At 39.9% G+C, this 16,264-nt stretch overlaps 3 protein-coding genes across 3 annotated transcripts in view; 1 reads left to right on the forward strand and 2 right to left on the reverse strand.

Moving 5' to 3' along the window:
* The first annotated feature begins 284 nt into the window (after window positions 1–284).
* Window positions 285–3,096, forward strand: LOC122659842 (probable NAD(P)H dehydrogenase (quinone) FQR1-like 2). The gene is made up of 2 exons (XM_043854984.1): window positions 285–897; window positions 2,409–3,096. The coding sequence occupies exons 1-2, from the start codon at window positions 353–355 to the stop codon at window positions 2,635–2,637; spliced, it is 774 nt and encodes a 257-aa protein (XP_043710919.1). The 5' UTR covers window positions 285–352; the 3' UTR covers window positions 2,638–3,096.
* Window positions 3,097–9,625: 6,529 nt separating this feature from the next.
* LOC122659683 (peroxisomal membrane protein 11A-like) lies at window positions 9,626–10,464 on the reverse strand. Its single transcript, XM_043854784.1, has one exon. It carries the CDS (start codon window positions 10,459–10,461, stop codon window positions 9,694–9,696), a length of 768 nt encoding a protein of 255 aa, XP_043710719.1. The 5' UTR covers window positions 10,462–10,464; the 3' UTR covers window positions 9,626–9,693.
* A 4,167-nt stretch (window positions 10,465–14,631) lies between these two features.
* LOC122659984 overlaps window positions 14,632–16,264 on the reverse strand; it is a 192,985-nt gene continuing 191,352 nt past the window's right edge. Inside the window, exons 20-21 of the mRNA XM_043855148.1 lie at window positions 15,262–15,399; window positions 14,632–15,181 (exon numbers count right to left, since the gene is read on the reverse strand). Of these exons, the coding sequence (XP_043711083.1) occupies window positions 14,654–15,181; window positions 15,262–15,399 (666 nt within the window). The 3' untranslated portion in view covers window positions 14,632–14,653. The remainder of the gene's footprint in view (window positions 15,182–15,261; window positions 15,400–16,264) is intronic.

Below are 16,264 nucleotides of genomic sequence, written 5' to 3' on the forward strand. Positions count from 1 at the left end.
TAAATGTGGAAACGCGCCATACAACCAAGAATCAATAGTTATCATGTTTAGCAAATAATCAATAGTCTTAAAATAAGGGAGAAAATGTACTGGTTATGCATTAACAAACATATAAATTCTTAAAACAAAATCATAAACATGTGTATTCTTAATAGAATATTCATTATCAGAAGTCCCAAGTGGTGTAGACTTCGATTAACGCTTCTTTCCTTCTAACAAAAAAAAAAGAAAAAAGATTAACACTTCTTTCCCTAAATATTATTATGATTTCAGAGGCAAAAAGAAAAGATTACCTGCAATCGCTAGTGCTGGTAAGGAACAACAAGATTTGCCAGCTCCAATCGCTGCAACCATGGGGAAGGGAGGTGGTTGTGTGCCCAGTAAAAAGCGAATGCCATTAGCTACTTCCAATGATGTTCCGAAGACAGCCGTGGATGTTCCGATCAATGTCGACGATAAGTCCCTCCCTGCTGATTCCACTCCTACGCGCGGAGTCACGATTTCGTCGCCACCTGCGAAGTTGAAGATTTATATCGTCTACTACTCCATGTATGGTCATGTAGAGGGGTTGGCAAAGAGAATGAAGAAAGGGATTGATGGGATCGAGGGGGTCGAGGGTTTCTTATACCGTGTTCCTGAGACTCTGTCAGATGAGATTCTCGAGAAGATGAAAGCTCCTCCTAAAGACAACTCGATCCCCTTGATATCTACGGCGGAATTGGCGTCGGCCGATGGGTTTTTGTTTGGGTTTCCGACCAGGTATGGATGTATGGCTGCTCAAATGAAGTCTTTCTTCGACTCGACTGGGCAGTTGTGGAAGGAACAAAAGCTTGCAGGGAAGCCGGCTGGGTTCTTTGTGAGCACTGGTACGCAAGGAGGTGGCCAAGAAACCACTGCGTAAGCCTACTTATCTCTCTTCCACTTGCAACCTCTCACTAATTCAAGAATGCCTCGCTTAGTTCTCTTTTCATGATTCACTACTACATAATTGAGTGCAGATTTACCTGATAATTCGCATCGAACAATAACATATTACACTTATTCAAGAATGCCTCTCTTAGTTCTCGCTAAATTTTTGTTTGTTTAATCGAATGATGAAAGAGTATAGCTCAGAGATCTTTTAGAAGGAAAGCGTGAGAAATACTCCAAATACAAGGAAGGGAATATCCAATTATTTGAGGATAGAGTTCTTCCTACGGTTGGTTGATCTAAGTTCTTTGGTTCCGACCTGCATACATTAGGGAAACATCACAGATCTAATAGCTTATATAACAAAATGGGGAAGGAAATAACAAAAATACACCCAGGCTTCATGAGTTAAAGAGAAATACAAAAGGGAAAAAAAAAAATTAAGAGTCAACATGTGCTATTTGCTTCTGTTTACAGTTCTCATGCTTTGATGAATTGATGCAGTTCTAAAAGTAAAGGATTCAATATTAGGCTCTTGGATTAGGGTTATTGAATTAGGTTTATGGACCTAGGGACCTGTTTTTCTCAAGGAAGATGCAAAAGCTTTTCCTTGGTAGCTAGATGTAATGTTTGTCACTTGGCATGCCTAGTGGCTGCTGCAGAGTAATCCCCATGTCTCTGCTCAACTCTTGGAGCTTGATGCAAGATGTGCACTTGATCATGAGATTGTTCTTTCTCATGCCTAAAATTTTGGGAAGAGTGAGGATGGAAACTACTACATTTTCTTTTGATGCTCAAGCATGCTTTTCTTTCTGAGCTATCCAGCTTCAGCTTTGTGAACCTGTACTGCAATTCTGCTCTATCTGCTGCCTTATCTGCTCTTTTAGACCACAGGGGATTAAAATCTTCCCCTCTTTTATCACCACCTCAATCTACATCCACCCTTGGTTATGTAGGAGCATACAACCTGCAACAAAACGCATGTTGCATAAACTCCAATTTTTTTTGGAGTTAGGTCTTACTATCTCAGTTGCTATGCAACCAGTGGATTTAGTGGTGATGGTTTCCCCAACCCAAAGAAAAAAAAAAGAGTAGCATTTACTGACTTCTACATTTGTACTTTTGGTCATGTTCGTGAACGAAGTTGAGTGTAGCTATGCTCCATTTGCTTCTCAAAACTTGAAATATGATATATTTCCTGATTACAGAGGAGAAGAAAAAAGTGTCTCTCTTGGTGACCAGTCTGAACTCTGAATGGTTCAGCCATATCATCATTCTCTGTTTCCTTGCTCCTCTCATAGATGTTTGAAGTGGAGGAATAACTTGATAGGCCTAAAATTGTTTTGAAGAGTATGCGAGCTGATTTTAGCTCCATTCTGTTACGGTTGCGGTCAATGTTTTATCCTGAGGATTGGAAGAAATTTAGTTGTCATCTGTTCCTCTTGCTTATTAATGATCATTCTCAATATGTATTGTCGTCTTTTTGGTTTTTTTTTTAGTTGGACGGCAATCACCCAGTTGGCACACCATGGAATGCTATTTGTTCCCATTGGATACACATTTGGAGCCGGAATGTTCAAGATGGACTCTATTAGGGGTGGTTCTCCATATGGTGCTGGAGTTTATGCTGGTGATGGCACAAGGGAGCCTACTGAGACAGAGCTGGCACTTGCAGAGCACCAGGGGAAATACATGGCGGCAGTTGTAAAGAGGCTCGCTCCTGTTTGATAACAAGTTTGGTTGGATCCTTGTTTGTTCCACCTACATTTTAGGTTCGTCATTTGTTTATTCAAAAGATTCTTTTCAGATCATGATCATTAGCCGTAGCTTTTCACATGTTGGAAGGTTTTGTGTGAACAAACTACCCATGTGTAGCTACAATATCCTGTTCTTTCCATTTTGTGTTAGTTCTGCCCCATTTGTTTTTTCAGAAAGTTGTATATGGTCTCAACATCTTATTTCTGTTTCGTCGTGGTACCAATTAAGTTGTGAAATGTGTTCTTTTGTATACTACTGTCATATTTTCATTGGTCTTTTTTTTCATTCAGGAAATTCAATTCTGATTGTGTTTTATAGGTTGAAGAGACTGGCCTTGTTTAGCCTCAATGCCCATTGCGCAGAAAGTTGTATATTATCTAAAAAATTCTTATGTTTCATTATGGTAACAATGAAATAGTGAGTTTCTGTTATCTTGTATAGATTGCTCTTGCTTTCAGTTTTTATTCTATTTGCAATTTAACCTATTCTGTCTCTTGAGTGTGATTTAGTTACTATCTAATTCATTGAATTACCACTCTCATGACAAAAAGGAAAATTAATAATATTCTTGTTTTCTTGTAGACATAGTCTGTTGGTCTAGATATGGTACCTTCCATGCGACTGAAGCTATTGTATACCCAAAGGTGACACTGGATCATAGAGAAAGCCTTTACATATATGAGTGGATGGTGATTGTCCACTGTGCTCACAAACCCATCTAGGAGATTGATGTATTCTCACTTTTCCATTTCTTTTCATAAGTATATGAATCGGCATAAAGAGAGGGTTTGATACTACTTTGATTACCTAAAATATAATACGTGCAGACCCGTTCCATTTCAGAAATTATTTTGGGTTCGATAATTCTAGAACCACCAAGGTGTTTCTTTTATCGGTTGCTTTTGTTTGGTATTCTTGAGCAAGGTGTTAATAGGCATTTGATAGACACCTCATTTTGTAATTTCGGAGGTGTTTACAATGATGATGACCAGATGTTAGAGGACTGTGGGAAGGTTTTATTTTGTGGCTTGAGAGATTCCCTATAATCTCGAAGACGGGTTAATTTTAGCTCATTTGATAGTGTGGTTTAGTCGTATTGTTCATGAGAAGAGGTGTATGTTGCTATTACCTCTCTAGGTAATAGTGGCATCCACCATAATGGTTTTAGTTAGTTTTTATTGCATTTTTTATGCATTTTAGGCTTGTTTGCTATTTTATATTCTTGTTATAGTTTTTTACATTACTACCTTTGCAACGTTCCTATCATATTTAGACATTTTATGATTCTACCTTGCATATTGTATGTGGTTTTCCTAACCTTTTCTTCTTGTATTCTTGTTTTATTTTATATTCAATGTTAAGTTTCCCTCCCCCCTCCCCTTTAGATTTATTTTCTTCTCCTCCAGGCTTTAGACTCTCTAGTGAGGATGTCCATTTGGGATAGAACTGGGAACTGTCCCGCTAAAACCCAGTACCGAACCATCCCATTAATAAATAGGATCGGATTGGGATCTGACTTTTGTACTGAATAATAAATGGGACGGGACAGTTCTGGGATGGAATTCTCAATGGTACTAGTACTGAAATACGGGTTAGGTACCAAATGGGACTGGAAGTATCAATACCCTTTCAAAGGGTATATTTCATGTTCTTTTGTTCAAGTTTTAATGGTTGGAGTTTGATGTATTTGGGTGGCATTTTCTCTCATGAAGGTTTCAGTCGGTAGACCTTTAGTTTTATTTTTATAAATTTGTTTAGTGATAGTACTAAGATTGTATATGGACTTGTTTGTATCATCCTTATTAATTCTTAGTCATTGTTTTGATAAGCTTATATGTGATTTTAAGGAAGTTGAAGAAGTAAAACCATGAAAATCAATTCATCATGGTTTCATATTCTAAGTTGCTTTCAAAAGTAAGGAATGCCTTAGATAGTTACATTTCATAGTAGTGAAAAGATCCACAACACTATTAATTCACCCGCATCTAGTTTCATCTTCTCCCTCTTTCTACCAGGTGTAGAATTGTTTAGGAACTGGTGCCGTCCCGTCTCATTGATAATCAGGACCAAGACCTAGGTTTGATTCCCATTAACTAAATGTGACTTTACGGGGATTGACACCTTTGGTACTAGTATTGGTATAGACCCATCACGAATACTGAGAACTATCCCAATTGACACCCTTACTTTCTAGGCTTTCTTAAATATTTCTCTTCCAAAATCTTCGTGTTTGTGTTGATATTTCGAATATAGTTTATTTTTTATGTTTTGCCATTGTAGCATAAGTTTCTTTTACTCCTATTATTTAATGTGGGTCTCCATCCATGGTTTATAGTTTATGCTGATTTTTCATCATTCTTCGGTATAATTTGGACATTTTCATGCAGTTTTTAACGTTTCATACAATTATGGTATTGAGGTCGTAAACAGAAAACTTGATTTGTAACAATACTTCCATTGATCTCCTTGTTCACCATGCAAAATTAATTTGACACTAAAATGAATGATTTGATAGTAGGATTCATTTTGTAATTTCAATATTGATTATCTTCTCACTGATTAGTTATCCATTGATTTCAATATTTATTATCTTTCCCTTACATAGTAAATAATTATTTGATTTGTAAAAATGATTTCGCTACAAGCTCTATTTATTCATTAATTTCAATTTTAGTTATCTTCCACTTACAATTTATAGCTCTTTGTTTTTATTACAACATAAACACATCAAATCAAATTTTCTATTCTTGGTTGTTTACTTTTTTTGACTTGGGAAAAATGATTTAAAGTGTTTTTATTGAATCTTTCTTTGCTATAGGTCATGAATGTAGGATCTCATTGTGATTCAAGCTTGAAAACAAACCGATTTAAACTGCTACTGAAAATCAAAATAAATTGAAACAGTACTGGACTGTAACCGATCGAAAACCAAAGTTCATTGACGATTTTGTTTGGTACCACTCATTCTCAGACTGAAATCGATTCAATCTGATCGAAACCGGGCCGAACCAACCGTTTGACACCCCTACCTATGGCCAATGAGGAGTTGTTGTTATCCAACCAATCCATAAGATATTGGCAATCAGTCCAAATGACTACGGTTGTGGTTCCCAACGATTTTGCTTCTTGTGGTCATTAGAACAATCCCCTTGCTTCTGCAACTGAGTGCTCCCTACATAATCAAAGTTCATAGAAGTAGATACAAATTCCTTATCACTTATAATCATAGAGGCCCAACCCCTCTCAAAGTTCATAGAAGTAGATACAAATTCCTTATCACTTATACTCATAGAGGCCCAACCCCTCTCATAGTAATAGGGTAAATATCATTACCTCCCCTCTAATTATCCATAATATCAAACCCCTCCCCTGGTTTTAAATAATGATAATGCCCTCTTTTATTTTTGAAAGGTTTTATCAACCGTACTGTAATTGTTTAAAAAGGCCATTAAGTAATGATGTGGGCATTTACAAATTTTTTAAAACCCCATAATACCCTTAATGCAATTTTATTTCAATTTTGCCCTCTTCAAACCCAAAAACCCTTTTGCGTCTTCTTCTCCCGAAAACCCCTCGCGTTTCTTCTTCTTCTTCTTCTCTTCTTCATATTCCAATTGGTGTTCTTGTGAAGATGGCGGCAGAGGCGGTGGAGATTGCAAACGCAGCATCGGAAGTGGCATATGAGGCGTTGGGGTTGGCCTTGAGAGCAGGTGAGCTTCTCACGAAGGATCAGCTTCCCATGAACGTTTGTGAAAAGCTAGAGATGGGGGTGGCGGTGGCATAGGCTGCGGTTGAAGCAGCAGAGGTGGCAGCAAAAGCAGTGAAGGCAGCTGCTGAATCAGCAAAAGCCGAGGCGGAACTCGGAAGTGACAATGGTGAAGGCACAGACACAGTTGGAGGTGGAGACGTTGGCAGCGGGCGAAGGTGGAGGCCAAGGTGAAGGCAGAGTGTGAGATTGAGGATGAGACTCTGTGATTAAGGTATAAAGGAAAGAAATTAGGTTGCATTTTCATTTCCTTGGTACTTGTAGAAACCAAATTGTAAATATTTGGTAAGCAAACATGGTAGTAAGAAGTGGAGAATGCCTGTAAAGTTTCATTCAATTCTGAGTTCTAACGGGTGGATCTTGAGAGATTGCTGACATTCCTATTCAAATTCTACTTTTTTCAATTCTGACTTATTTGCCGATTCCATTCTGAATTCTTAAAATTTAGATCTACTAGAAGTGTAGAGTTTTAAAGTAGACATTTAGTTGTAAGAATAAGGGTTCTAATGGAAATAAGAATTTGGAAGAGTCTAACCAGTAATCAATTCTATAACCAAAATTATAATTTAGATCAAACCTAAAACTGATAATCTGATAAAATAGTGTAACCCCTGTTATTATGAATAAGGGTGTCAATTCTAGGCCCGGCCTGCCCGGCCCGATCGAGCCCACCCTGTCAAAGCCCTGCCCGGCCCGATTACTAAACGTGTCGGGCTTAAGCCCGACATGTTTAGTAATCGGGCGGTCCCGGTGTGGGGTCCTAGCCCGTCGAGCGTCCGATCGGACTAATTGATTCCAGGCCCGACCTAGATCGCCCTGTTGCAGCCCGACCCAGCCCGACTCTTTAACTTATAAACTTCCCCTCTCCTTCCCTCCAAATTTCCTTTTTTTTGTTTGTTTTTTTGTTGGTCTTTAACATTTATTGGTAAGATTTAGATACACTTAACGTAGATGAAATGAGGCTAAGTTTTAGTTTTTAGATCTTACTTTGTTAGATGTGCTTCTATTTGGTGTTGTGTTGCTATTTTTTTATTACCCTCTACTTAGTTTGTTAGAAGTGTTTCTATTCGGTGTTGTGCTGTTATTATTTTTCTTTCTACTTTCTTTGTCAGATGGGCTTCTACTCGGTGTTCTGCTGCTATTTTAGTTGGGATAAGTTTTATTTGATTTTGAGTTGAGGTGTACACTGAGTGCCCAACGGTATGATGGTTTGAACTTAAAATTTTGGTTGCATGTCAATTAGTAAGCCCAGACCGTTTAGAGACCGTTTAGAGTTAAATGGCTCATTAACCCGTTTCAGACTTGGTTTAGGCCCGTTTAGCCCGAATAAGGCTGCCCCGATTAAAGACCGAACACTGATCGACCGAAATAAAACCGTACCATGCCTGTCCTAGGCAAGCCCGAATGCCTAAACGGTCGGACACGGTGCAGCCTATAAAATTGGTGAGACCTGGCTAGACCCGACCGAGCCCGACCGTTTGACACCCCTAATTATGATTAAGAATTCTGACTTGAAATAGCTTTTTGATGATAGAGAAGAGATAGAAGGACGATGGAAGATGACTTGTAAGGAATTTCCTAAGCCTTGAACTCAGATTTTTGTATTCTTTTTTTCTTAACTGATATATTTCATCAGGGCAAAAGTTGTCATTTGCAGGCGTTCGATGCTTGCAGGTCGTCAATGCCGCCTTCTTCTTTCTCTCGATTCTCCTGTTGCAAGGGAGAAAGGCTTCTACCTTTTTTAACTCCAATTAAATGATAATATCATCTTTTGAACTACTGTTTTAACACCTTTAGCCACTTAGGGTACGGTTGATAGAATCTTTCAAAAGTAAGGGAGGACATTATCATTATTCAAAACCTGGGAGAGGAGTTTGATATTATGAATACTTAGAGGGGAGGGGGATGATATTTTCCAAAAAAAAAAATACTAAATTTGGGATGAATCTATTATATCACCCGGTCCGTTTAAAAAAAATCACAGAATCAGATAGAACAATACATACATAATCTGTTTCAACTCTGCCCCCAAAATTAGAAAAAACATCAGAATTAATTTTTTGGAAAGTTATCATACAGATCCTTAATTTCCAAAGATAATACCAAATAGAATTATTAAGGAAAAGAGCGCTACCCAGGCCTGCACATGCATGGTGGCCAATGAAAGCACGCACATAGACATCGTGGGGGGGGGGCGTGATTTCCGCCTTTCCATGGGGGTGGGGTGATTATTTCACACCCCATGAGTCTAGCGACAGGGACTACTGGCCCAGTTAGTGTTCTTTTTCCCTTTATTATTAGACACGAGGGAGATGGGAGCTAGGTTGAGCAGTTGAAATAGCCAGATAATTTGCAGCTACTTTAGAAGACAGTTTACCGGTTTTGGTATGAGGACAGAACAAAAAATCTTGATGGACTGTATGGGCTAGCCGGATCTTGGTAATGGAGGAGGCCATATGGAATCCAAGGTTCATTCCAAACATCAATAGACAGGTAGTTGAGAATGACTCTATGAGGCCTCTTCAACTATTAATCCCACTCAGGCTGTCAGTTTAACAAAGCCTTACAAGTTAACTATATGAAACACATCCAAGCACCACCAAGGAAAGGAGTCTGAGAGTCTCCCTTTGATGTGCCAAGTTCACTTCTTTGTACCAACAATAATTCCTTTGGAGACGAGTGAAAATCTTGGATCAACTAGTTGATACAATAAGAGGTTTTAATTCTAATCTGGCACAAATATGCAAACCAGAAGAGTTGATACCTCTTGATCTCATGGGAGGTATGCGCTCTAACTGACTAGTCCCACCAATCACCTTCCACAAGCATTGCACTCCAACTGATAAACCACTAACCAACCGACCGGTTGTTGAGTGAGAGTCAGACCAATAATTGAATCCTTAAATGTTAACCCACCGTAGCTTCAGTGTTCAGTCAGTGGACATTATAAATATTAAATATAGAGGTTCAGAAAACTTGTATCCAATAGAGGTTTTTTATTCATAAGAAAAAAGAGACTCAAAAGGCTAAAGAACCCAATTTACAGTTCTCGATTTCTTCTTCTACGCAAACAGTAGAAGAGGTCCCTCTCTTTATCTAAAAGCTCAAACGCTTCGCTTCTATAAATTCTGAAAATTCCCCTTCCTTCTCCAGCTCACAGAGAGATTATATATGTTGATTGAAAAAATAAGAAAAATGAAAACAACGAATTAGGGTATTACCAGTCGAATCGTGCCTGAAGCAGCGAAAGGCGAACCAGTTTAACACGACAACCAATTTTTGTGAGTACTAATGAAAGCTGAAAGAAGCCCTGCAGAAGCTAAGAGAAGTGGCCTCGAAAGAAACCCCTTTCCGTGCCGCATATCTGAGAACGCCATCAATCCATCCGCGAAATCTTGAACAATCGAGAGTTTCTTCATCAATCTCTTAAGCTCCAATTTACGCATCTCCACCGCTTCATTGCTGTACCCTTCACCTCTCAACGCCGCAATCTCGATCCTATATTTTAGGCGAACTTCTTCCTCATTAATCTTCTTCAGATCCCTAGTTTTCAAAGCAATGCTACCGAAATACCCGATGAACTCCGCCCAAGCGCTAATTTTCTGTAACCTCGACGAGTGCTTACTATCGATCAGATCCACTTTGGCCAACCAAACGAACTGCTCGATGAAGTAATACAGAGCCTCGCCTCCGTAAGCGAGGACGGAAAGGATTAACTCTTCATTAGAATCGAAATTCAAGTTCCTCAAAGCGTTCAAATCCTGAACGAATTTACCTAATCGAAAGGCCTTACGACTAACGCCGACGCTCGATTCGAAGCTCTTGAGACGACGGCTTAGAGGGAGGGTTTCGGGAAGCACCGAGGAAACGAGGATGATCTTGGAAGCGTATCGGCAGATCTTGAGGAGCTTGTCGACGCCATCTCTCTTGGCGAGGTAGGCTTCGAGATGATTCAGGAAATCTCTCTCTTTCGATGATTTCACAGAATTGATTTTTGGGTTTTGTAATGGATAGGTATTTGATTCCATGGAAGTTTACAAAGGAGAGATTAGTTGAGACTGATCGACTTATGATTTGGGATTCGGATTCCGCCATTATAGTACTGGAAGTTGTAGACTTGGTAGTAGTAGTAGCAGACGAAGAATTCAGAAACTGGATTGAACGACCATTCCGGTTCGGGCCTGGGGTGGTGTTTTGTGTAAATACGAAAAGATTTAGCCTTCTTTTGGTCAAATGGCTCGCCGTCAACAAGCGGCGATGACTGCTGTTCCTCACGCAACAAGTAATTAGTTAGGACTTAGGAGAGAGTCCAGCTCACGTTCACGTACGAGAACGGCTACCAGCTGTTCAGATGGAATCCATTTCGTGGGGCCCACATGAATAGATTCCATCTGAACAGTTAGGAGCCGTTCTCGGCTCGCATACATGAACGTGAGCCCAACTCATTAGGAGAGAAGAATGCTGCTGGTGGCGTGGCCCCCTACACCAAGGCATTGTCATGGACCTATTCAAATGGGTGTTTGTGCGGCATTCGCTAGTACATGATGGCTAAGAGCAAGCCTAAAAGAATAGAAGCAAAGTGAAAACACACATGCAAGGAAGTCAAAACAATTTCATTAATGGAAACAAAGCATTATAACCTCTCTCTCTCTCTAAAGAGAATTATGAGATGAAGTGTGTAGCAGAACAATGGACCTCAGGTCACCAGTTTAGGGTACTCGACCAAAGGCTCCCTCCTACAAGGTTGCTTTTATGCTCTTTAGGGATTTCCAAAAGGAGACATGACTCCTCTAAAATTCATATCCGTAACAATTTAATTACAAAAATTCCATTAGACAGCACCCCCATGCCATGGTTAGCTCTCAAGCCCCCCTATGCCACGATCGTAGACCAAACGAACAGTGTTGGATGAAACGGCTATGACAACATGGCCAATGAGGGAAGATGCATGTCACAATCGGAGGATTTTTCATTTTGTAGGGGATGGAGTGGTCATTTTAAGGGACTGTGTCTGGCGCAAGGGCCATCCAACCAGGTAATGTTCTTTTTCCCTAACTAGTTTCAATGGGAAGGTGTTTCTTACGCCGCAGTGGAGGCTATCCGAGCATGCCCTATCAATTCAATCTATAGGGATCAAGATGTTATTTCATGGGGGGAGAGTGAAAAAGGAAGGGGGTAGAGCCTACACCCCTGGATGGGAAACACTCCCTTAGTTTTAAATGCTGAAATCTCATGAAAAAGCAATTAAGGTATTTGTACTATTAAGTTGGGTTTAAAAGAACAAAATTGGGATCCAGATCGGTTTCAACCGTTCTCGTCTTGGATAGGAATCGGCTTGAATCGATCTGGGTTGGTCTCGAATCGACCAGTTTTGGATTGGTTTCACTTGAATTGATTAAATAAAAAAAGTTGTGGAAAGTGGATATTTTTCAAATTCCTCCACCACCTCTCCCGCTGCAAAGTTTGGACCTGATGGGTTAAATTTGGATCCGTTCTACAAACCAGAGGTGGGTCCCACACCCATGGGTATTTTTCAAAATTGTGGCATGCATGATCTCCATTAAAAGTATAGGCAAATAGGATACCATCCATCTCAAGGTTGGTAATAGCTTATTGGTTAGAACTTAGAACTAATAGCCATATGCCACCAACAATTGCCTAGCTCAGTTGATGAATCGTGGTGCGTTTCATGTCCATGCTCACCAGGAGGTCTTGAGTTCGAGTCTCTTGGCTGGTACCTTATCCCCTCTCTGGTTCGATCCCCCCCTCTATACAAAATATATGTAAAGCTCCCTATTCCAAAAAAAAATAATAACCATATGCCTTTACGGTACACAGTCGGGCTCAGGGCCCATATGCTCCCCCCTTTCCCTGCAACTCTCTCGTCCCCTCCCCCACTATGTGTCTTCCCCCCTCTCTCTCTCTCTTTATCCCCTCCCTCCTCTTCCTCTTCCTCCCCACCCATTTCCCTGCAACTCCCCCTCCCTCTTCCTCTCCTTCCCACCATCCTCTGTTTCTTTGCCCCCTCCTCCCTCTTCTTCTTTTTTCTGGAATTTCCGGTGGATGAGATGTGCATGGTGCAGTTCTTTAAGTCTACAGTTAAACTCGTTTCTCGTGCTTACGTGCCCTTTGTTTCTCTCTCCTCCTGTCCCTCCCTCCCTCTCAATTTCTCTCTCCCTCTCCTTCTCCCTCTCCTCCGCCCCGCAGCCTTGCCAGTCCATCTCCCTCCCCCTCCCCTCTTCTCCTTGGGCTTTAGGTTTCTTTTCAATAAAAATTTACAGGATGGTGACACATGTTCATCATGTTGCTGTGAGATTAAAAATTTCCATTCACACAAATACATAAGGATATTTCCCTGCATTCTTGAAACACAAACATAAAAGGGAAACAATAATGTATACCGTTGACCATCGTTTGGAAGGAATCCACACGCAATATTCACCATCTCTCTGAAACAATGCAACAACGATGATGCTTCTAGGTTTCTCCCTCTTGATCTCCCTCAATGTATCTCAGTGGTGGTGCTGATATGAAATACATGAGACAGAGGGAAGACCTAGAGTCATTATTATAGACATTAACACACTTTCGCAACAAGGTGTGCAATACCGTTATTAAATCCAACTATATGTTGAGATATCCTTGGCCAACAAGTTATAGTCATGTGCAACACATAAAGAAAAATTAATTAAATATTTCTTACAATCTCCCACTTTAACCATATGACCACATAATGATGATTTCGACATTATCTGTATTTAAACATCATATTGCAGTAAAAAATAACCCAATAATTTTATATTAACACAATCATACTACTTTATCCGAACAAAAGTACTGATGCGGATTATTACGGTTATACGTCATATATCGACATACTCCCTTCCATAATCACAATAGTAACAACTCCATTCAAACTAGTGCATAAGTAGGGAATAGAATGCGTGCTAAAGTAGATTCATCTTAATCCCTTTATAATAATAATCCATTAGAAGGAAATCATCAAATATTAAATGAACAAATGATTGATGATAAAAAAAGTTTGGATGTGTAACTTCAGAGTCAATCAAGCCAATCTGTCGACATGGATGGTAGCTCAAAAGACAACCGACTTACAAATCTTCTAATAAGCGGGGGTGACTTGATATTCATTCCGATTTTAGGGGGTGTTTCATAATTTACCTTTAAACTTTTGTGCACCATTACTCCAGCCCCATTTTTCAAACTAACAGCCTCCAAAGCATATAGATGCCTATACCATGTTGTAAACAAATACTGAAGTGATGAACTCCATTAATTGATTATGAGGGTTAACCAGGGTTTTAGTAATCGGTATCAGTCAGGTTTACCTCTGTTTTTTTTTAAAAAAAAAATGATTTTTGTTTACATTTTTATCCTTGTCCGTACCAATCCATTGATATGGGATTGGCTAGGAATTGGTATCTGATCCAGCTAATCTGATACCAATTCCTCAAACCATGGGGCTTAAAAAAACCCCAAAACGCATCCCTCCCATTTCCTTTATAAAAAAAAGAAAAAATAAAAAAAAAAAAAGATAGCAACACCAAATGATTTTGTCGGCACACCAGCACTACTCGTTTCTCTGAGTTTGGTAAACACTTCAATATAGAAACTGTGATTGACAGCAGGAATAATTACGGTAAAAAAAATAAAGTTACCGTCTATTTTTTTCTGGTAATGTTGCAATAACTAATTTGCTCCATCTCATGTCAATAATAAAACCCATATACAAGATCAAAACTTCACACAGTATACTACAAGCTAGAAAATTACTCGCATCCTATAGCCACCTTCTCAAGATTCTCAAGATAACGAGGTACAGAAGTATGAATTGACTTGAAACTCAGAGAGCCAGGGAATGCAGCAAAAACCAATGATGAAATGCATATACAAGTACCCGAATTTCTCACGACATACCCAGACTAGAAAATTACTAGTTTTTCATCTGCCTCTTGAAGCTCAGGAGATAGGAGGCCAGAACAAGTTAGACCAATGGAGCCAGAGAACACAGATGAAACTCAATGAATGGGAACTCGTACATGATGCTTGAGCTCATCCCATTCTAATGCACTTCAGTCATAGTTGCCACTGTGGAAGTTGTTGGGAAACAGGCTGCATGGATTGATCATATTTTGAGAAAGTTGAATAATCTAATTATCTGTTTACCTAACTGTTAAGCAATGCCGAAATATTTTCTGGTCAAGCAAGTGGGTCAATCTTCGGTGATTGGGTCGGAACAACTGCCAACTGATTATCTTCTATCTGGCCATCAGCCTCCAATGGTGGTGGTGGACTACTTGCTGGCTGTGCTTGAACACTCTCCTGGGGGACAACTGGGTCATCTGTGGCTGATGAAGGTGGTGAACTAATTGGTAATGAAATGGGATCATTAACTGATGAAGAGAGTGGGGCACTTGCAGGTTGATCAGTAGAAGGGGGTGGTTCTAATAGCAATTGTTTGCCTGGCTGCTGGTAGGAGCCCTGCATCTCAGGAGTTGGTTTTTTCAGAACAGGCATTGCAGCAGCTAGAGACACCATCCCGGGTGGAAGAATTTCAATTGGTGGTTTTTTTCCTGCCTCTGCCATACTTGTTAGCTTGGGTTCTTCCAGGGAAGCCAGAAAAGCAGATGCAGCATCTGTTTTCATTGAAGGAGTGTGTTCAAGCTCCTTTTGTAGCATCTTATTCCAAGCCAGAACCAAGTTCTTCAATGTTGGACGGCCATGAGCCTGGAGACATACATAGAACTAGTGAGATCAAATTACTTATTCCAAGTGGAAATGAAATTTTATGAATAAAAGAAACATACATGGGCATGGAGCACAGCCTCTGCCTGCATCCCAGTGTCCTGCCATGCCTTCTCCATTAGGGCATTGTCTCCCAAAACTGCGGCTGCAAATGCAGCCTCACGGCCTTGGCCAGCTGAAATCAGATTATTAACCAAACCCTGAAAGACAAAGTATGCTCAAATCAGATTATGTACTAAAGCTGGGAAGACCTAAAGTCAAACAACATAACAAGAGGGTGATGTAAAAATATAAATACTAAAGATGGCATACAGTCAACCCAACACGTCTCCATCTCTGGATTTGCTGGGGGCTGTTCCCTCCACCACCCCTGTTTTCCAAGCCTCCCCGACTTCACTCATCTCCACAGTCCATCCTCTCCCCCTCCTGTTGTCCCCTCTACCACCTTTTGAGCTTTACCGCCGCCTTCATCGCAGCAATCCCTCCTTGCCACGCCAGTCTTCGACTAGCCCTGCTATGTGGGACTCTTGCAGCAACAAACCCCCCCCCCCTCCCAATTCGACCAGATAATGCAGGGTTCAATCTGGAAACCCTGTGGCCCAAACTCCCCATTTCCAAGCAGGCTGAGGTACATTCGTGTATCAAGCTCCATCAATACTTTGGAGCTTCTTCATCTTAGGTACATTCCCTTCAACTTTTTTTTTTTTAAAATTTATTTCAGTTCATTTAATCCAGTTTTTGTTCTTGAACTGGGGGGGTTGACTTTTATCCTTTTGGAATTTGATTTTTTAACTATTTTTATTGGATTCAAATAGGGGGGGGGGATTATTTACTTATTTATGAATGATATATTAAGTAAATGAAATAACAAATATAAAAACATTTACTTAATTCTGAGAGTTTTTTCCCATCTTTTAGTTCATGATATCAAAGCAGGATGCTGAAGAGATCATTAACCATTAATTTTGCAGGTAATGTAACTTGGTGCATTGATTACAATGGCTGTTTTTGGGTTTATAATCTCTGTCTTCTATTTTTGCACTAGACAATATTAATAAACCTTCA

The sequence above is a fragment of the Telopea speciosissima genome, chromosome 4 (assembly GCF_018873765.1).
Source record: "Telopea speciosissima isolate NSW1024214 ecotype Mountain lineage chromosome 4, Tspe_v1, whole genome shotgun sequence".
Classification (NCBI taxonomy): domain Eukaryota; kingdom Viridiplantae; phylum Streptophyta; class Magnoliopsida; order Proteales; family Proteaceae; genus Telopea; species Telopea speciosissima.

Excerpts from the sequence above, each read along its gene's own strand:
- LOC122659842 (XM_043854984.1), top strand. The coding sequence starts at position 353 with ATGGGGAAGGGAGGTGGTTGTGTGCCCAGTAAAAAGCGAATGCCATTA. Across the intron at positions 898-2,408 it reads GGTGGCCAAGAAACCACTGC|TTGGACGGCAATCACCCAGT; the intron begins GTAAGCCTACTT and ends TTTTTTTTTTAG.
- LOC122659683 (XM_043854784.1), bottom strand. The coding sequence starts at position 10,461 with ATGGAATCAAATACCTATCCATTACAAAACCCAAAAATCAATTCTGTG.